The sequence below is a fragment of the Henckelia pumila genome, chromosome 3 (genome assembly GCF_033568475.1).
Source record: "Henckelia pumila isolate YLH828 chromosome 3, ASM3356847v2, whole genome shotgun sequence".
Taxonomy (NCBI): Eukaryota; Viridiplantae; Streptophyta; class Magnoliopsida; order Lamiales; family Gesneriaceae; genus Henckelia; species Henckelia pumila.
Window position 1 is genome coordinate 86589710 of NC_133122.1, and position 22199 is coordinate 86611908.

The 22199-nt window shown below is 38.3% G+C and overlaps 1 protein-coding gene across 1 annotated transcript; it reads left to right on the top strand.

The window, feature by feature from the left end:
- The first annotated feature begins 294 nt into the window (after positions 1 to 294).
- On the top strand, positions 295 to 1495 carry LOC140889145 (uncharacterized). Its single transcript, XM_073296852.1, has 4 exons — positions 295 to 323; positions 492 to 585; positions 803 to 1073; positions 1173 to 1495. The coding sequence occupies exons 1-4, from the start codon at positions 295 to 297 to the stop codon at positions 1493 to 1495; spliced, it is 717 nt and encodes a 238-aa protein (XP_073152953.1).
- The last annotated feature ends 20704 nt before the right edge of the window (positions 1496 to 22199 follow it).

Below are 22199 nucleotides of genomic sequence, written 5' to 3' on the forward strand. Positions count from 1 at the left end.
TATCAACTGACCAATTGAATTATGCTACAACAGAAAAAGTGCTAATTGCGGTGGTTTTTGCCTTGGATAAATTCAGATCATACTTGAATGGGAACAAAGTGATCATGCACACTGACCATTTGGCCCTGAAATACTTGATGGATAAGAAAGATTCAATGCCAAAATTAATTTTTTGGATTCTTCTCTTGCTGGAATTCAACATGGAGATCATTGATAGTAAGGGCACGGAGAACCAAGTGGCAGACAATCTTTCACGCTTGGGAAATCCAAATTAGAGTATCATCAATATTCGTTATGAATTTTCCGATGAACAGCCCTTTGAGGTGAACAATTTACCATGGTATGCTGATATTGTTAACTACATATCAAGTAAGTTTCTACCTCCGCATTTTAATTATCAGCAAAAAAAAGAAATTCTTTTCTGTCTTGAGATACTATTTGTGGGAAGATCCATACTTGTTTAGAATATGCGCATATGGTATAATTTGTAGGTATGTTCCCATGGAAGAGGTAAATAAGATACTATTTCATTGTCATAAGGGTCCTACAGGAAGTCATTTTGGTGCGATCAGAACTGCATCTAAGGTCGTCCAATCTTGTTTTTATTGGCTCAATTTTTTTAGGGATGCTCATGAGTTTGTGACTAAGTGTGATGAGTGTTAGCGTACTGGTAATATTTCTAGGAGACATAAGATTCCCCTTAATAATATCTTGGTGTATGAACTTTTTGATGTGTGGGGTATGGATTTCATGGGTCCGTTTTTGGTTTCTTTTGGTAACAAGTATATTCTGGTTGCACTAGATTGTGTCTAAATGGATGGAAGCAATTGCTTGCAAAAGTAATGATTCTATGGTTTTTGTTCAATTTCTTAAGAAAAATATTTTTTCATATTTTGGCACACCTAGAGCCATTATTAGTGATAGGGGTACTCATTTTTGTAACCGTAAATTTGAAGGTCTTTTGGCCAAGTATGTGGTCCGGCATAAGGTGGAAACACCTTATCATCCTCAAACTAGTGTCCAAGTCGAGGTGTCGAACAAAGAAATTAAACGCATTTTGGAGAAGACCGTTGGTACTTGAAGGAAAGAATGGTCAAGTAAACTCGACGATGCAATGTGAGCTTATCGCACTACTTTTAAAACTCCAATTGGAATGTCTCCATTTCGATTAGTGTATGGAAATTCGTGTCACTTGTCAGTTGAACTCGAACATAAGGATTATTGGGCTACTAAATTTTTAAATTTTGATGTCAAAGCCACAAGTGAAGAGCGGTTGCTGCAGTTGAATGAATTGGATGAGTTTCGACTCGATGCATATGAAAATGCCAAGATTTACAAGGAAAAGACCAAACGTTGGCATGATAATCAGAACATCGTGAATCAAGAATTTGAGGTGGGACAAGAGGTATTACTCTATAATTCCCGATTTAAGGTGATGCCAGGTAAGTTGCAATCACGTTGGTCAGGACCTTCTGTTGGAACACGCGTTCTCTGATCACACGGATGTGATACCCGGAGCAGCGGAAGTTTAAAAATTTTATTTTTTGATATGGAACGATTCCATATCGTGGGTATCAAATCCTAACGATTAAAATTGTTGCAAGTAAAATAATAAACGCAGTTAAATATTTTACCTCTTCAAGCTAAGGCTTGATTATGGACTCCAACAGAATTTAATTTGCTCTTCTTGTAAATCCCAGGAACCGATAACTATCACGATCAACCTCCGGAATTAAGTCCACGAATAGAAAACTAAAACCCTCTGATTGATTGCACTAGAAATCAATTAGATGTTTATCGAAGAGAATAAACAGATTTGATCTGTCAATTCAGAATGTAATTTTTCACAAAAATTACAGACTGAATTATCTCAAAAAGGAGCAGAGGAATTCGAAAATTCCCCTTGAAATATTATGCAGTATTTTCGAAAATTGCAAGAGTGAATGCTATGTAATTTTCGAACACTACACATGTATTTATAGATAATTTCTAGACTAGATTAAGTTATAATTGTATTAGGACACTAACTCCTTAGGGCCCACAATCCATAACTTAAGCCCAAAAAGCCAAGCCTGTTATTATAGAAATTAATATAAAATTCATCGTGACTCCGATTGATAAACTGATTTTACCAATGTACACAGAAACCATTTTTGCATCTTTTAAATTCAAGATAATTTTTCTGAATCCGAATTCAGTGATTTCCAAAAATGCCCATCCCTATGTCATTTTAGGAAATACCACTCCCTTTTTAGTTAAGAAGTCCAACTTCTCTTTCATTAAATTTAACTCTTTAAATTTAACTATCTCAACGGGGTTTAGTAATCCATTACTTGTGTGACCCTCAATGGTTCAGGGATACAGCTAGCCGTGGGCTCATAACTCCTTGTGACTCGGAACAACAATTTCTGACTTACCCATCGAATCATGGTAAGAGCGCCTAGCAACATCGCCCCATGATTCCCTAGGTGTCACTGATAGTTCCTGCAAGAACCAGTAGAATTTGGTTAGTGTACAGTACGGTACCTTCATCCATATATCCCGATCGAATCAACAACCATTGGTGCATCGAGAGTCGTTCGAGATTCGATAACTATGCATTACATCTTGGAGATCAAATAGTGACATCGCATGTGTTATTAGGAAAACCGAGTAACCTAAAACACATCATGTACTCTGGCCAGAGATTCGTCACACTAATATCTCCTCAAATCGCATAGGATATCCACACTCGCAAGTATGTGGTGAATCCTTGACAACAAAGCATCGACTCCTATATGTGTCATAACTGTACCCAATCCCGACACCTGATGACCCCAATAGAGTCAGTAAACGAGTCAAAGTACAGTACTAGCATATAGAGTCTCAATGATGTTTCAAGTAGTAAGGACTAATGGTGTACAACCAAAACCGCGGACTTATCCACTCAAATAATAATAACCACTTGAAAAGTCCGAATAGGGTAGTTCGATCATTCATCATATGAATATCCATTTGCATGCTTTGAACATCTTCATGTCCATTACCAAAGAAACGTGGTACTTGGCATCACAAATGCTAGTCTCAATCTCGAGCGATCCTTATCCTTATTAGCGGACGGCTCAATTGACTAGGAACTGTTTAGAATATACAGTGACTATAAGATGTGTTTCATAATAATGATCTCTCTTTATTCACTATCTCATCTTACTTACACTATAGTATATTCAAGGTCTTTATCAAAACAACAATAGTATATCACAATATAACAATATGAAGAAAGACAAAGAAAATGCCATTAATGAATGTAAATTATATTAAATAAAGATTGTTTATACATAGAATCATAAAAGCCCTTAGCCACAAGTTGGCTAAACGGGCACCCACTCTTTCAATCTCCCACTTGCCCTAAAGCCAACTAATCATACTACGCAATCTCATTGCTTCGCGATGTTTGTCAAAAAATGGTCCTGGCAAGGGCTTAGTAAGTGGATCAGCGATATTGTCTGTAGAGGCCACTCTCTCGATAGTGATGTCTCCTCTTTCCACAATCTCCTGAATGATGTGGTATTTCCTCAGTACGTGTTTGGATCTTTGATGAGACCTTGGTTTCTTTGCCTGAGCAACGGCATCAGTGTTGTCGCAGTACACCGGAACTGGACCAACATCTTCAGGAATTATGCCCAACTCTTGGACGAAATTCCTCATCCAAACGGCCTCTTTAGCAGCAACTGATGCTGCAATGTATTCTGCCTCAGTGGTGGAATCCGCTGTGGTGTCCTGCTTGAAACTCTTCCAAGAGACAGCACCGCCATTGAGCATGAATACAAATCCAGAGGTTGACTTCGAGTCATCCACGTCGCTTTGGAAGCTAGAGTCGGTATAGCCTTCCAATTTCAATTCTCTTCCTCCATAAACCATGAATATATTCTTAGTTCCTTCTCAAGTACTTAAGAATATCCTTCACGGCTTTCCAATTCATTTGACCGGGGTTGGCCTGATATCTGCTCGTGACACTCAGAGCAAAGGCTACATGCGGTCTGGTAGATATCATCCCATACATAATACTACCTATGGCTGACGCATATGGTATATGTGTCATTTTCTCTATCTCTTCGTCAGTCTTGAGAAACATAGACTTGGATAGAGAAACTCCATGACACATAGGTAAATGTCCTCTCTTTGACTCATCCATAGAAAACCTTTTCAATATGGTGTTGATGTAGGTTGCTTGAGTGAGTCCTATCATTTTCTTAGATCTATCTCTATAGATATGTATCCCTAGAATATAGGAGGCCTCACCCAAATTCTTCATCGAGAATATACCTGATAACCATATCTTTGTTGACTGCAACATCCCTATGTCATTCCCAATGAGTAGGATATCATCAACATAAAGCACTAATAATGTCACCGCATCCTTAACTACTTTCTTGTACACGCACGGTTCCTCCGGATTTTTGATGAAACCAAAGTCCTTTATTGTTTCATCAAATTTCTGGTTCCAACTTCTTGATGCTTGTTTGAGACCATAAATTGATCTCTGAAGCTTTCATACCTTATGCTCGCTTCCCATGGATGTGAATCCCTCGGGCTGCATCATATAGATTTCTTCCTTAATGTTTCCATTAAGAAATGCAGTCTTCACATCCATTTGCCATATCTCGTAGTCATACCATGCTGCTATGGCAATAAGGATTCTTATGGACTTGAACATTGCGACTGGTGAAAAGGTTTCATCATAGTCAACTCCTTGTCTTTGAGTATAACCTTTTGCTACCAATCGTGCCTTTTAGGTTAGTACCTTGCCATCAGGCCCAAGTTTTATCTTGTAGATCCATTTACACCCTATTGGAACAATTCTATCGGGAGGATCTACTAAAGACCAAACTTGGTTTGCATGCATCGAATCTATTTCCGACTGCATAGCATCAAGCCATAAATTCGAATCCGCATCAGAAATTGCTTCCTTGAAGTTTCTTGGATCACATCCAATGTTGGGTTCACTTTGATCCCCTTCAAGAATAAGACCATATCGAATAGGAGGTCTAGAAGTCCTCTCGGATTTCCTAGATTTAGGCATGTCCACTAAAGGTTCTTGAGGAGTGGGATCGTTATTTTGTATCTCAGGTTCTTCTCGAATTTCTTCGAGTTCCATCATCTCTCCTTTCTTATCTAATAAAAACTCCTTCTCCATGAAGGTGGCATTCCTCGAAACAAACACTTTTGTTTCAGTAGGATGATAAAAATAATATCCGATTGAATTCTTCGAATATCCTACAAAATAACATAAGGTGGATCGACTATCCAACTTATCTCTCACTGTCTGCTTCACGTAAGCAGGACATCCCCAAATCCTCAAGTACAAATACTTAAGAGCTTTGCCATTCCATAACACGTATGGAGTTTTATTCACTGCTTTTGTGTGAACATTGTTCAACAACAATACCGCCGTTTCAAGTGCATAGCCCCAAAACGAAGGAGGAAGCTCAGTGAAGCTATCATAGATTGAACCATGTCCAACAAAGTTCGATTGTGACGCTCCGAGACACCATTCAGCTGAGGTGTCATAGGAGGAGTCCACTGAGAGAGAATCCCATTCTCTTTTAGATAGCTCAAAAACTCGGTACTTAAGTATTCTCCACCTCGATCCGATCGAAGTGCTTTAATACTTCTACCTTGTTTGTTTTCTACTTCAGCCTTGAATTCTTTGAACTTTTCAAATGATTCAGACTTATATTTCATTAAATATAAATACCATACCAAGAATAATCATCAGTAAAGGTAATGAAGTAGGTGTGACCAAATTTAGTACCGATACTAAATGGTCCGCAAACATCTGTATGGATCAAATCCAACAGATTTTGACTACGCTCAGGCTTCCCTTTGAAAGGAGATTTAGTCATTTTTCCTTTTAGGCAGGACTCACAAGTAGGTAGAGAGTTAATATCAGACATATCAAACATGCCCTCTCCCACTAGCTTGTTCATCCTCCTTGAGGAAATATGACCTAGCCTAGCATGCCAAAGGTTTGCCGGGTTTTGACTATCGTTTTTCCTTTTATTTGTTGTTGTCGGTTTATCATCATAATCAACTGGAACGTCTTTTAATTTTAAGTTATAAAGATCGTTTTTAAATTGTCCATTTCAAATCAAACATTCATTCTTGTAAATATTGCAAATCTCATTCGTAAAATTGCAAGAAAGATCTTCTCTATCAAGAATAGAAATAGAAATAATGTTTTAATAAAATCTTGGTACAAATAAAAAACATCTCTCTCAAAATATAGCTTAAAATCATTTTGCAAAATTAAACGAATGTTTCCCATAGCTTTGGATTCAACTCTGGAACCATTCCTGAGCCTTAACTGGGTCTCACCCATCCTTAGCCTATTACTTCTTGTCATCATCTGCAACTCATTGAAAATGTGAGATCTACATCTGGTATCCAATGCCCTAGAAGTATTATTAAGTGAAACATTTATAAAATATATCCTCTGCAGTTCGTAAATACTCGATATATATTCTTTGCAGTTGCGCTTCCAGTAACCGGGTTTCTTGCAGTGATGGCAAACTTCTTTAGACTTGTCTAGTTTTGCATGTAACATTTGGCCTTGAGATCATGGTCCAACCATTTCTCTAGTTTAGCCAACCTTTCCGAATAGTTTGCGCCAGAAAGTTTATTTTGTTCGAGAATTGAAACATGTAAATTACGAAGATTTATCATAATGATATACTGAGATGAAATAGACATTAACCGATGATTGTTTAATTAATTTACTAAGACATAAAATATGGCAAAATTTATTTTATGAATTTCACTCCCACTATTTTAACGGTTTCACTACCCTCTAGTGAAAACGGAAAACTAGTTTTCTTAGTGGGAACATGGAGTCTAATTGACAAACTATAGTCCCGAATAATATCAGCCAACCATAATTTTCAAAAGGTAGAGCCCAATTGCTTCCAAAGCAACCCCCATGTTTTTACCTCATGTCCAATAAGGGCCCAATAATATGACGCCGTTTATTGTGACATGTCAAAATTACCCATCAATATTAAGTTGTGATGGACGGTCGCCATGTGGATCCCCAATAATATGAGCCAATCCCATGGGAGTTCCACCCAACTTACAACATGTGTCGATCCAATGTACAGCTTTCCGACGAACGGGCCCCCTCAATAATATGAGCCGGACCGTTCCCACAGGTAGCATCTCATAAATTGATCGTTGATGGAAGGTAGGAACATTTAAACAATATTTAAATTCCCTTTTATAAATCTTGATATCAATTTTAAATCATAGTTAAAATGAGGGATTTTTAATTTTGAAAATTCGTCTCATCTTTTAAAGTTTGTATGCTTGCGGGATTCATACAATTTAGTCTAAACATGCATACAACAATAATATCATATATTATTTAAAGGATGATCGATCCCAATCGCTAATCGACCCGTGGTTGCCAATCACGAGTCTAAGTCCAATCCTAGGTGATATGCAAGTATGCAATGCAATCCTATTACATTGAGCTTCCAATTTACATTTCTTCGATCTTTATTGTCTGCTGAGCCCACCTTTGTCTTCAAATCTTTATCTCCCACTAAGTCTAATAAATTTACAATAAATTTTGATGACAAGTAGGGGATACATATTTAAGGGTGGGAATGGGCCATAAACCAGGCCCACTTTTTATTACAAATGACAATTCAAATTGGGCCATAAACCAAGCCCATTAATAAAACCCAACAATAATAAAACCAAATGTAAACAACCTAACATACACCTATAATATTGGTCATGGCAATCGATCATCCTTTTATCCAATAATTAATTCAATAATTAAATAATTGGATAACAAGCAATGGCATCATAATTAAAAAGATAAAATCAAATTTTATCTTATCCTTTCATAAGATCATATCTTATCATCAATTGTACCAAAATAATTAATTTTATAAAATCTAATTTAACGGATAAAATTTACAAATTTTCCAAAAATTCAAATTTATCCAAAAATCAATTTTAAAAATTTCGGACTCAAACAATTTGATCTGACGCCTCGCGGACCAATCAAAAACAATTTTCGATCGGACCAAAAACTAAAATTTCAAAAATTTAAAATTTTGGAAAAATAAAAAATTTAATTTTCCAGGCTGTCCAGGACGTTCCCAGGCAGCCCCGCCCCCACGTGGGGCAGGGCAGCCCCCACGTGGGGTGTAGGGCTGCCCCTTGGCTGCACTTGGGCAGCGATCTCGCTGCCCCGTTGCCCTATTCAAATTTAATTTTCGTTTAAAAATTTTTTTTGTTTTCCAAAAACCGAGGCTTAAAAATTTTGTACAATCGATTAATTTTAATCGTTTGATCAAATATTACAACCTGGCTTTGATACCATTGTTGGAACACGCGTTCTCTGATCACACGGATGTGATACCCGGAGCAGCGGAAGTTTAAAAATTTTATTTTTCGATATGGAACGATTCCATATCGTGGGTATCAAATCCTAACAATTAAAATTGTTGCAAGTAAAATAATAAACACAGTTAAATATTTTACTTCTTCAAGCTAAGGCTTGATTATGGACTCCAACAGAATTTAATCTGCTCTTCTTGTAAATCCCGGGAACGGATGACTATCACGATCAACCTCCGGAATTAAGTCCACGAATAGAAAACTAAAACCCTCTGATTGATTGCACTATAAATCAATCAAATGTTTATCGAAGAGAATAAACAAATTTGATCTGTAAATTCAGAATGTAATTTTTCACAAAAATTACAGACTGAATTATCTCAAAAAAGAGCAGAGGAATTCGAAAATTCCCCTTGAAATATTATGCAGTATTTTCGAAAATTGCAAGAGTGAATGCTATGTAATTTTTGAACACTACACATGTATTTATAGATAATTTCTAGACTAAATTAAGTTATAATTGTATTAGGACACTAACTCCTTAGGGCCCACAATCCATAACTTAAGCCCAAAAAGCCAAGCCTGTTATTATAGAAATTAATATAAAATTCATCGTGACTCCGATTGATAAACTGATTTTACCAATGTGCACAGAAACCATTTCTGCATCTTTTAAAGTCAAGATAATTTTTCTGAATCCGAATTCAGTGATTTCCAAAAATGTCCATCCCTATGTCATTTTAGGAAATACCACTCCCTTTAAGTTAAGAAGTCCAAATTCTCTTTCATTAAATTTAACTCTTTAAATTTAACTATCTCAACGGGGTTTAGTAATCCATTACTTATGTGACCCTCAATGGTTCAGGGATACAGCTAGCCGTGGGCTCACAACTCCTTGTGACTCGGAACAACAATTTTCGACTTACTCATCGAATCATGGTAAGAGCGCCTAGCAACATTGCCCCATGATTCCCTAGGTATCACTGATAGTGCCTGCAAGAACCAGTAGAATTTGGTTAGCGTACAGTACGGTCCCTTCATCCATATATTCCGATCGAATCAACAACCATTGGTGCATCGAGAGTCGTTCGAGATTCGATAACTATGCATTACATCTTGGAGATCAAATAGTGACATCGCATGTGTTACTAGGAAAACCGAGTAACCTAAAACACATCATGTAATCTGGCCAGAGATTTGTCACACTAATATCTCCTCAAATCGCATAGGATATCCACACTCGCAAGTATGTGGTGAATCCTTGACAACAAAGCATCGACTCCTATATGTGTCGTAATTGTACCCAATCCCGACACCTGATGACCCCAATAGAGTCGGTAAACGAGTCAAAGTACAATACTAGCATATAGAGTCTCAATGATGTTTCAAGTAGTAAGGACTAATGGTGTACAACCAAAACCGCGGACTTATCCACTCAAATAATAATAACCACTTGGAAAGTCCGAATAGGGTAGTTCGATCATTCATCATATGAATATCCATTTGCATGCTTTGAACATCTCCATGTCCATTACCAATGAAACGTGGTACTTGGCATCACAAATGCTAGTCTCAATCTCGAGCGATCCTTATCCTTATTAGCGGACAATTGACTAGGAACTGTTTAGAATATAAAGTGACTATAAGATGTGTTTCATAATAGTGATCTCTCTTTATTTACTATCTCATCTTACTTACACTATAGTATATTCAAGGTCTTTATCAAAACAACAATAGTATATCACAATATAACAATATGAAGAAAGACAAAGAAAATGCCATTAATGAATTTAAATTATATTAAACAAAGATTGTTTATACATAGAGTCATAAAAGCCCTTAGCCACAAGTTGGCTAACCGAGCACCCACTCTTTCACCTTCTACCATCACTCAAGTCTTCCCCTATGGAACCGTGGAAATCACTAGCGAAGAAACTAGAGAATTCCAAGTGAACGGACATATACTTAAAGTTTATCGAGGAAGCACGGTGGTCGACGAGCAGATCACCGTGGATTTGCAGGATCCAAATTAAAAGGGAAGCACAGTCGGGATGTAGACTAAAAATTTAGCGCTAACTGGGAGGCAACCCAGTTTTATTTACTTTTGTAGCGACCCAAACCGGATCCACTACTAATCAGATAATATAAACTTAATTAAGCATGCAATTAACACTAATCAGAATAAATGCCGCGGAAACTTAAATAAATACTTGTCGTCAGAATACAAACGACTAATAAAAACAATTCGATATACAACCCAATCGTATAATAAATCCTATAGCTAATCCTGCATCCGCACTTTTTGGTGAATGACTTCTCCGAGTCCCTAGGCGCACCACCTGTACCTAAAACTACCCCGTCGAATGGGGTGTACAGACAACAAAAAAACACTGGACGTGAGCTCTAAACTCAATACGCTAGTACAGGTAAACATACAAACATGATGCATGCATATGAATATCGAGCATCATACTGGGAAGTATCTTGCTAGGTATGGGCGCCATGGTATGTAGCACGCGGAGCCGTAGCACCAGGAGGTGGCTCTCATACCATAAACCGTGGAAAACTGGAACCTGATCCAAATCCATGGATCCACCGTCCACTCATGCAATGGGACTGAGCAATCCCCTATACAAGATAAGCCAATAACACCGGCTAAACAAGATGTATGCACGTGTAGCATAACATAACATGCAATCATGGCACATAAATGCAACATATAAGCATGCATACCCACTGGCAATCTCAATCGGTACTTATGTACCTTAGTAAAGGCAGTCCTAGAAGTTCCACTCTAGGTTCCGTGCCTATCATCCACTCTACACTGAGAATACCTATGCATCAATATTTATGCCCTAAAAGCCTTAACTAAGCTATTGCATACTCTTAAATATTTTTAGGAAGCCAAAGTTATAACTGCGTCCATCGTCAGCCCGCTGTTGGCGACTATCCCGCAACTAGGGGTACACCCCTGCTGCAGCTCCACAGCTTCGAGCACAACTCCGCTACTCGAGCACTGCTCTGCTACTATGTCAGACACTGTCTGACTATACTAAAATATATTTCCTACTCCAAATCTAAAATAAGAGTACCCAAAGCACTAAAATAGAGCCGCGGGGTCAAAGAAGAGGAATTGGTGCGGTTTGAAATGAAGGCCTCGCACCCTTATTTAAAAATGACGTTCGGAACTTCCGATCGCGGGATCGAAGCTTCCGAAGCCCTGCTTCCGATCGTTCCTGGCCAACCACATGTCATATTCTGGCTGGTTGCCGACAGTTCGATCGGAGCTTCCGATCCAACTTCGGAGCTTCCGATTTCTGTGATGTCTTCAATGACATAATATTTCAGACAGCTGGCCTGGGACCTGATTGGAGCCTCCGATCCAAGTTCGGAGCTTCCGATCACAGTAGAGTTTCCAAACCTTGTTTGGAGTTTCCAAAAACCTTGAAGCCCAAAACTCCCACCGGACCACTTTCGATCATTCCAAGTCTATTTTTGAACTCCTTAAACTCGCCTGGAAATCCCTTCATCTTGTGTTACTTAAACTCATGATCATAAGATTAATTACCAATTAATCTTTTATTCTGGGTACGGGTTACAACATTCTCCCCCCTTAAAAGATTTTGTCCTCAAAATCTAGGGCAAACCCCAAGAACTTACTATAAACCCTTACTTGCATGTCTGTTCGAATGGCTTTTGACACACTCAGACTCTTGTCGTAATCTTTCAAGCTTTAATAACAATGAATTTCCTTCATTTCCCAAACTCATCAGTTTGGCTCTCGCAGAAACTGACAACTGATGCGCTACTTGAAGAAGTTCAAACTTTCTTGACTCTAACGTATCCAAAACACTGATACGTCTTCCTTCTTCCAAGTGTATCTCTTCGAGATTCTTCTTTTGAGCTGACACATGCACGATCACATCTCGCTATCAGAGATGTTTTCATAATGACATTGGTTCCCTCACCGCATCCCGACGTCAGCATGTCAAACTAAAATGCATCAAGATAAGTTATCTCGATGACCTCGACACCCGACAATGCCTTGAAGCACAGTGTCTCCCGTCACTTGATTTCCATAATGGAATAAATTAGACGATAGTTCATTCTTAACCTTCAGGCACTAATGGAACTAACCATGATTCTACTAATCATATAAAGCAAAAACACCCGCTTGTTCAAATTCACTATCCCGAGTGAAACCTATACAGGCGATCTCTTGCTGTAACTTATCTGTCTTACGACTTCCGTCGATTCACTAACTAGATTCCTTCACCTAGTGGTTTCCAAAGCTCTCTGTGCAGAATACCTATTTCAACACTGTACCAAATTTAAACATTTCTCTATAAAAGAGTCCCATTGACACTTTAGCCATACCTTAACGTAACTGCTTACACAATTTCTAGACTGGTTATCCTTCCCATGCTTTCTTGAAGCAACACAAACTTCTAAGGAAATGTTGGGAACTCGATTCACCACATCTAGTACAATTCACAATCCATGTTTCTCAGTATAACTTATCATTGTGTCCTGATGACAACTATCATCACTTCAACAATCATAACACAAAGCTATCCTTTAACTATTGGTCTGTGAAAACATACGCATGCACTGCAAAGGTAATCATCACATCTATGATGAACTACATCGTCCCGATCACAGGTTACCCACCTATGACTCACGATTGAAGGGTTAGTCAAATCCCCTTGACAATGGTCCCAGTATCAAAATTAACTCACTAGAAATCAACTATTACCGAAATCTCCTCCTGAGCTATATCCCTTGCAATAATTGTGCATAAATTAGTCTTAGGTAACTCCCTTTATAATGCTAAACAAGTACAATATTCCATGGTACACCGGCATATGGTACTTTTCCCACCCCATCTTGGAACTCGATAGTTATTTGCACCTTATATAACCCACCTCGGAGTTTCTGATGACAACAATCATCGTTGATTCTATCCTTGCAAGATCTTACCAACTGTTCTTAAAGAAAATTAGTTCCAACGGATTCCACATTTCCACTAACCCATGTCTCCCAACCGAAATGTATCAGCCTTGACATGAAGTGGAAAAGACTAAGATCCCTAAAACTATCACAAGTCACTAGTTACCAAGTTACTCTTACGATCACTTTATGCTTGGAGTAACTTGCTAAACATCACATATCCGACTATTGTTTATTGCTGAAACACAATATCCTTGACAATAGAACGCACCGATGTGACATATCTTTAGACAGGATGCATTGTACCTCATACTGGATTATGGAAATCGCCCTCGATCCATTCTAATACTTCAATGGAACAACACATCAGAAACTTTCCAAAAGATTTAGTGACAACAATCCTGCTAAACTCTGAAAACCAAGTCTCAACTATTGTTCACTTTACGACCAAACAACTGATGTTCACTCACTAATGCCTATAATTCCCAATACTCGTCGGATCTCAATCCAATAGTATAGTCAACATCAATGTTGGATACCTCCGCAACAATCGACTAACAGCCTTCAAAATTGTTGATTACTAACGAAATAAAGTATCTACTCGAACCCATCTCAACAACTCGAGAGTACCATTTATAATACTAAGCAATTACTTGGATCAATTTTGTCTTTCCTTAATGAGAAAATACTATTCTTGGAAGTTATCGATTCCCATGCGCACTTGATAACCAATTTATCACCCTAACTTGACTATACAAGTCAAATTACAATCGTCCGTAGCATTAACCTAAATAGGAGTTTTCGTCTCTGGTATTCCTAGAGCTCCTGAATTCTTGAATTTTCAATTGCTCGAGACATTACCAAGGATCAACCTTCTAAGTGCATTGACTCATGGTACTATCCCAAGTATTCCTTGATCCACGATATCCCAATCTGTCACTGATCGCACTAATCTTATCAGCTTTGTTGAACTACTGTGGTTTGCACTTGCTCCAACAGTGCTTACCAAATTAGACAACCACTGATTTATTGAAAACCTACATGGCTTGATCAATAACCTTGACTCAGTTGACACAAGTCTATTATTCCCAAATACTTGGAATACAAAAATTGCGTTGGTTTCAACCCACCTATCCCTGATGACATCAGACTTTAGAAAAAAGTAGTCACTTCACTTATCCTACGCCATTTTAAAACTATTATCCATTGTGTTGCCCATACTAACGGATGCCAAGGCAAACTAAAACCCAAATCTTCTCCCTTGATCTATCAACCTAGTTCATTTCTATTGCAAGGACTTCCTATGCTCTATCTCTGAAGACATCAGACGATACTCCGCGTAGTCACTGGTAGAAATCCATCTACCTACTAGATCTACTCGTCTAGTAATATCCCAGAAGGTCAAAACCTAGCCGCTCAGAGTACTCCCTTATCAAAAAAATCCTTCCAAGACCGACTAAGAGATCTCAAACCAATATCTCTAACAAAAAGTCAGACAATAACTAATCCACTGACACCAGACTCGGTATCTATCCACACCAAATTCATACCCTGTTGTGACTGCTTCCAAAACCCTAGACTGAGATAGCCTCCCCTCACAGCCCCCTGGAGCATAAAGCCTCCAAACATCCTCCGAAGTAATGAAAAACTCCCAGAGTAAAAACCGGCTAAGGGTCACGCCTTCTCATGTCTAATCCCGATCATAGTCCAAAACTCTTGGTATTAACCGACTTGGTGCTAATAAGAGATCCATAATCTCACGGCGATAACCTAATAAGGTTCATATGGTCCTGCTGTTCTCAGATGAACAATCACATAACAATACTCATGCCCCTGATGAATCACCTCATCCCTGGAACTAAACATAGTTCACCGACTAACTAGACCATCCTAGGAAAACACCTAGAATTAGATAACCCAAAACAAGTAATAATCCCAATCAAATACTGCGGTCGAACACCATCAACTAAATATTGGATTATCATCAAGTAATTTCCATAATAAATACAACAATAGCATTGCTTCAAGTTATGTACAATTTCTTTATTACAATCACATGTAATAAAAAATCACTAAATCCAAGTATACTAGAAATGTACAACTCAACTTGTAATGATACAATCAAATCTTGAAATCATTATTATAGATGATTCAATACTTGCAACTGAAATACCGTAATTAAATCATCGTAATCATCATGATCTCTTGAACATGAAGCTTCTCATCGACACGCGCATCAATGCTAGCATACTCCGGACCAACTCTCGTCATACGATCTCATGAAAAGGACCTCTGGAGAAATGGTGTTTGTTTGATAACCAGCTATGCTCCGCATCAGTGCATGTCAGCAGACCTCTACTGTCCAAGATCTAAGATAAGAAGTCTTCTTGCATCCATCACATGCTTTTGAACATGAATTTTCCCATTTGCCTATCATAAGCATCGATACAAGAATACAGGCAAAACAATGTTCTTCATGAGGTTAAAGACCTTACTCTCGAAACCAGTCATGCCTTAGCCAGTCAAGGCATTACCTGGTGAAGCTCTTTATGACAATCTCTCCAACTACGAATGAAGAATCCTCCCTGGTTAAAACCGAATGGTAGCGATACACCATCCGCTCTAACCAATCTTTCGAGGAACCGGAATTTAAATCTTATACCTTTTCTTCTAGTCCTGCATTGTTGGAATCTAGGTGATCTCCGACCAGCTATACTATGCATCAATGAAGAAATGTACTTAGTAGTCAGTCTATCTACTGATATGCTGCTACTGGTGTTCTCATCACTGTTGCATCCAGTGTAATGGAAATCTCTTTTGAGAATCCTGGAAATGACAATCTCGAGTACTTCCAAGTACTTCGCAGTTCCAACGTCTAATGCTAATTCGGTCATCTTCAAACAAGAACAACCCAAGTTAATCCCAAAGAATCAATACTTTATCCAAAAAATCTTTTGCATGATCTAATACCAATAAATGTAGCGACCAACCCGGATCCACTACTAATCAGAGAATATAAACTTAATTGAGCATGCAATTAATACTAATCAAAATAAATGCAGTGAAACTTAAATAAATACTGGTCGGCAGAATACAACCAACTAATAAAATAAATTCAACATACAACCCAATCGAATAATAAATCCTTCAGTTAATACGTTAGTATGGGTAATCATACAAATATGATGCATGCATATGAATATCGAGTATCACACTCGGAAGTATCCTACTCAGTCTGGGTGCCATGGTATGTAGCACGCTGAGCCATCACACCAAGAAGTGGCTCCCATACCATAAACCGTGGAAAACGAGAACCTAATACAAATCCATGGATCCACTGTCCACTCATGCAATGGGACTGAGCAATCCCCTATACAGGATAAGCTAATAACACCGGCTAAACAAGATGTATTCACGTGTAGCATAACATAACATGCAATCATGGAACATAAATGCAACATATAAGCATGCATACCCGCTAGAAATCTCAGTCAATATTTACATACATTACTAAAGGCAGTCCTAGAAGTCCCAATCTAGGTTTCACGCCTATCATCCACTCTACAGTGCAAATACCCATGCATCAATATTTATGTCCTAAAATCCTTAACTAAGCTATTTCATACTCCTAAATATTTTTAGGAAGCCAAAGATATACATGCGTCCGTCGTCAGCCCGCTGATGGCGACTATCCCGCAACTAGGGGTACACACCTGCTGCAGCTCCGCTACTCGAGCAATGCTCCGCTACTATGTCAAACACTGTCTGACTATACTAAAATATACTTCCTACTCCAACTCTAAAATAAGAGTACCCAAAGCCCTAAAATAGAGCCGCATGGAAAAAGATAGGAATTGGTGCGGTTTGAAATGAAGGCCTCGCACCCATATTTATAGACGGCGATTGGAACTTCCGATTGCTAGATTGAAACTTCCGATCCAATCGGAGCTTCCAAAGCTCTGCTTCCGATCGTTCCTGACCAATCACATGTCATATTCTGGCTGGTTGCCGACAGTTCGATCGGAGCTTACAATCCTACTTTGGAGCTTCCAATTTTTGTGACATCATCAATGACATAATCTTTCAGACAGCTAGCCCGAGACCTGATCAGAGCCTCTAATCCGAGTTCGGAGCTTCCGATCGCAGATGAGTTTTCGAACCTTTTTCGGAGCTTCCAAACACCTTGAAGCCCAAAACTCCTACCGGACCACTTTTGATCGTTCAAAGTCCATTTTTGAACTCCTTAGACTCTCCTGGAAATCCCTTAATCATGTGTTACTTAAACTAAACATGATCATAAGATTAATTACCAATTAATCTTTAATTTTGGGTACATGTTACTACATTGTTTGTTCTTTTCTTTCATGTTATTTGATTTTATTTATTTCATTTAGTTAATTCCAACGAGTTGTGTTGGGTGCAGATAATTTACTGAAGTTGATAAATGATTGATTGAGCAAGAGGGCACGTACATTGTTGAGCACCGTATCCATCAGGGAAGTATCTTTAAATTTTTGCATCTTTTGTGCTTGATTGATTGTTTTGTCTGAAAAATATTTCGATGAATTTAATTTATCATACTGATGTTGAGTTCCAGTTGTGAAGACTTTTGGGTGTCTTGGGCATCTTTTTCGTGCGTTTTTATATAATAAAAAATGTATGAAATGGGCACGAACCATGCACAGACCCCGTGCATGGTCCAAATATTTAAAGGTTCAAAGTTTGGAAAATGCACGAACCCCAGACATAGGTCCGTACAAGGGTTCGTGCACCCTTTTTCCTCGAAAAATTTGGGACAGAGAGCATACGAAGGTATGCACAGACCTCTATCCGGGTTCCGTTCACTTGACTCAAATATTTTTAAAAAAATACACAGAGGCAGGAATGGGGGGGTGCACAGGGTTCGTGCACTTTGAATTTTGGTTTAAAATCTTCTATCATGATTTCTTCCTTCCAAATCCCTAAACCCCAAATAAATTTGCTCTCAAATCCTCCCTTTCCCAGATCCTATATGCTCGCACTCTCATCCTCCGTCCATCACCTCTGTTATTTCACCCGTACACACCTTCGTGCTACTACCAACCACCCACAGCACCGTCCATGCCGCCTCTAAACTTGTATGGCCACCATTTCACTCCTCTGTGCCGCCTTTAATCCGACCGCCGCCCCTAGTTCGTGTTCTTGATTTTTCTTTTGGGTTTCGTTTCTCTTCATCTTTGGTAAGCGTTGCTTTCCCTTATCCATTTATGAGGATATCTAATTGTTTCAAGGTTCTATTAGTTTTGGGATTGCGATTGTGTAGTTGACCGAATATTGTTGAGGATTGTGTTGCATTCATTGTTTGGATTTGGTTATTGGTGAACTTGTGAAGTGGTTTTTTGGTGGTTTGGTTGTTGTTGTGATTGATCGGTTGGTTATATTGGGTTTCTTTTGTGGATTGTGTCGAATCTTTTGAAGCGATATTGTTGAAATTTGTTGATAATTAGTGATGTCGCCGAGACGAATTTTTAGTAAGCTTCCAAGAGGCGGGGCTTCCTCATCTTGTGGTGCCCCACGAGTAGATTTTGATGCATTGAGACTTACTAGTTTTTAGAATTATGAGTGTTATGAAAAGATGAAGGGGAATAATATGATTGTTGAGAAATCTATCCACCCCACTATTGATGCTCAAGTGCCGATTAGGGCGGAGTTTGATAAGTTTGGATGGGTACCAATCTTAGACATCCATGGGGATTATTATCCGGAGTTATTCTGGAATTGTTTTGCAAATGTGGAGGAGAAGGATATGAAAGGGATGCAGGTGCTCCGTATTTTTGTGAAGGGTGTCCTCATCGAGTTGACGAGTGATTTTCTGGCCCACCTGTTGCATATTCCTAATGTTAGTCCTCCAGTGGTTTACAACCAATATGATGCTATCAGTTCTTACCCCGACTACAATTTCAACGATGCCCTACCGCGTCTCCTCTACTCTAGTGTCAATAGCGGGTCTCATTATAGCATGCTTCCTACATATCTTCCTCTTTTGGACCGGCTCATTTGTTATTTAATTAGCGAAAACATAATTCCAAGGAAGTAGAGAATAATGAGTTGCACAACTTAGATATATATTTGATTGATAAGGTGGTGATGGGATTGGGACGCACAGCAATACCACTGGCAAGCATTATGATTTCACACATGCGCACTGTCACCCACTTCGGTTGTGCCCCAAATGCAAATTAGCACGCCCCCTTCGCCATTACAGTCTCGTGAATTTTGGCAGCCTCTGGCATGGATTTCACTGGCGAGACTTGACATGAGTCATTTTTACGTGTTTTATTGCATCATTTTGCATTTGTTTTGCACGATTTCATGTTTTTAAGGCCATTCATGTTTAGTTGATGAATATTTGTTGAATTTGGATGACTCGGGAATTTTTGGTTGGTTATAGGAAAAAGATGGAGAAAAGGAAGAGTTTGAGCACGGAGAAGTGACACAAGTAGGAATCACAAAGCATTAATGGTCAAAAATTTGTTTTTGACACTAGATTGATCGAAATCCAATCTTCACCGTTCAGATTGTAGTTTAGGATTTTTAAAGCTCTTGTCAAAATTTCAGCTCGATCTGATGGTTAGAACTCAAGTTATGAATTTTTCAAAAATGTTGCACGTTAGACAAAACAGGGACGACTCGGGTGCACCTATATTGAAAATTTATTCTAGAACAGTATACCCAGCGCCCGAGCCGTCAATTCTTACCGCAAGGGCGCTCTTGCAAAGTTGGAAATTTATATTTTGCGGCTGTTTTACATGGAAATAACTCTTGGGCACTATAAATATGTAAACTTATGACGTTATAAGGGTTCCACACATCAGAAACGCAAGAGAGGGGGCGTCCTCCAAGGAGAAGAACGAAAAGAGGGAGAAAACTTGAAGAACTCAAGAACCGCAAACACTAGTTTTCTATTTTCCTTTTATTTTATTTGTTGGGATTTAGGGGATCCTACCCCAAAAACTATGTTTTGATTTCTTCTTGAAGATTGAATTTGGTTTTTAAGCATTCTTGATTATATTATTGTGTTTATTGAAATTTTGGAGATTGATCAACTTCTTATTGATTTTATGTGTTATAATTGATACCGAGAGGAGATTTTAGGACATGATAGGGTAATATAATCCATGGATCTACAACTTGTATAGAGATATGAGGTTGGATACATGTTGATAGCCATAGTCCACCAGGTTGAAAGCTAGAGGATTCCACAAATCGTTATTGCAATTGCAGTTGTTAAATAACAAAAGGAGACTTGGTTGTTACAATTCATTAATTAGATTAATATAGCTCGAGTATATTGATAGATTAGGGAATTCCGTCAAAATCATGACTTGAGAATTAAAATTCAATCATTAGAGAAGAAAAGGGATAGGTGAACCGAGATCCTAACAATCGTTTATTTATTTTCTGAATTTATTTTATTTATTATTTTTTGTTTCATCCTTTTATTTTAGTTTATTAATTTATTCTCCATATCTTGTTATAATTAATTAAAAAATCATATTTGAGGTAATTTTGTCATAAATCAATCTCCGTGGGACTATACTCGTACTCATGTACACTATATTATTACTTGACTTGTAAACTTGCAATTTACTCGAGCTTAATTGATACACATTTTTGAGTTGATTTTTAGTGGTAGTATTTGCTCGATCAAGACTTCCCTCTCTTCTTCCTTCAGGAATATGCTCACTTCTCATGCCATGACTAGTATGCATTTTATTCTCAGACAGGGTGAGTGGTACAAGAATCATACCAGTCGTCACCTGAATTGGCATGAACGCGATCCCTGAGTCCCACCACCTACCGCAGCGGATCAAACCAAGGAGGCTCAAGTGCAAGAAGAGGCTGCTCTTGATCAGCCTAATGTTCCTCATGAGGAAGTCCCTATGGTCACCCGAGCACCGAGGGGCACACGTCGGGTGTTTTCTGCTATTTTTTATTGTATTGATACTTTGAGTATTTGGTTGGTTCTCTTGGAGCATCATGCTAGGACACAGTCCTATTCCACCGACGTTCACGCTCCTCCCTTTCAATTTTTATCACTTGGATGAACTTGAAGAGTCGGCCTCTGCTTTAGATGAGGAGTAGTTTGGAGTTTTCAATGATGGTGTTGTATAGATATTTTCGGCGTTTTTGTTGGTGGTTTTGAACTATATTTGTTTTGGAGTTTCTTTGTTGTGTTTGGATCTTTTGGCTTATTTTGCGTTTACTCGGGCATGTTTTAGTTATATCTAGCGTTATAACTGTTGTTGAACTCTATCGCCTGTATTCGCTGGAATTTTTTAATAAATATTATGGTTATGCGTTAAGTTTTGCTTATTCCCTATTGAATTTAGTTCGGAAGTTTATGTGTGTGCTTATGTGCTAAATTTTTCTACTTTACGCGTTTTGGTTGGTTTTGTGTTTATTTCTGTTCAGGCTACCACCCGTTCCTTGTATTTTATTGTCTTCGAAATTTTTCAGGGAAGCGTTTTTGCTCTTACTTATTTTCTTACTTTTTTTGAATTTTTAACACTGAGAACAGTGTCGATTTAAAAGTGTGGGGGTGGGTCGTTCATTACACTGTGTTTCACATCACTTAGCAACACTTTTATAAAGGGAGATTAGTATATTTTGAGGCACCGCACTTGTGTTTTATATGGCATACCAATTAGTTTGCTAGATTTTTTATCACTTGAGAAACTACTTCATGCCTAGAATTGAATGAGATGAGCCGTAGTTGCAAGGAGATACTTGTTGGAACACGTTTTCAGATCATAGAATCTGATACCGGTGCAGCGGAAGTTTTAAAATTTTTATATGGAACGATTCCGTATCATGGGTAT

What these genes read in the sequence shown, in the direction of transcription:
- LOC140889145 (XM_073296852.1), top strand. Translation starts at nt 295, where the DNA reads ATGAATTTTCCGATGAACAGCCCTTTGAG. An exon ending in CCGATGAACAGCCCTTTGAG is followed by an intron (nt 324 to 491) that starts GTGAACAATTTA and finishes TATAATTTGTAG; the next exon opens with GTATGTTCCCATGGAAGAGG. An exon ending in CGATCAGAACTGCATCTAAG is followed by an intron (nt 586 to 802) that starts GTCGTCCAATCT and finishes TGGTTGCACTAG; the next exon opens with ATTGTGTCTAAATGGATGGA.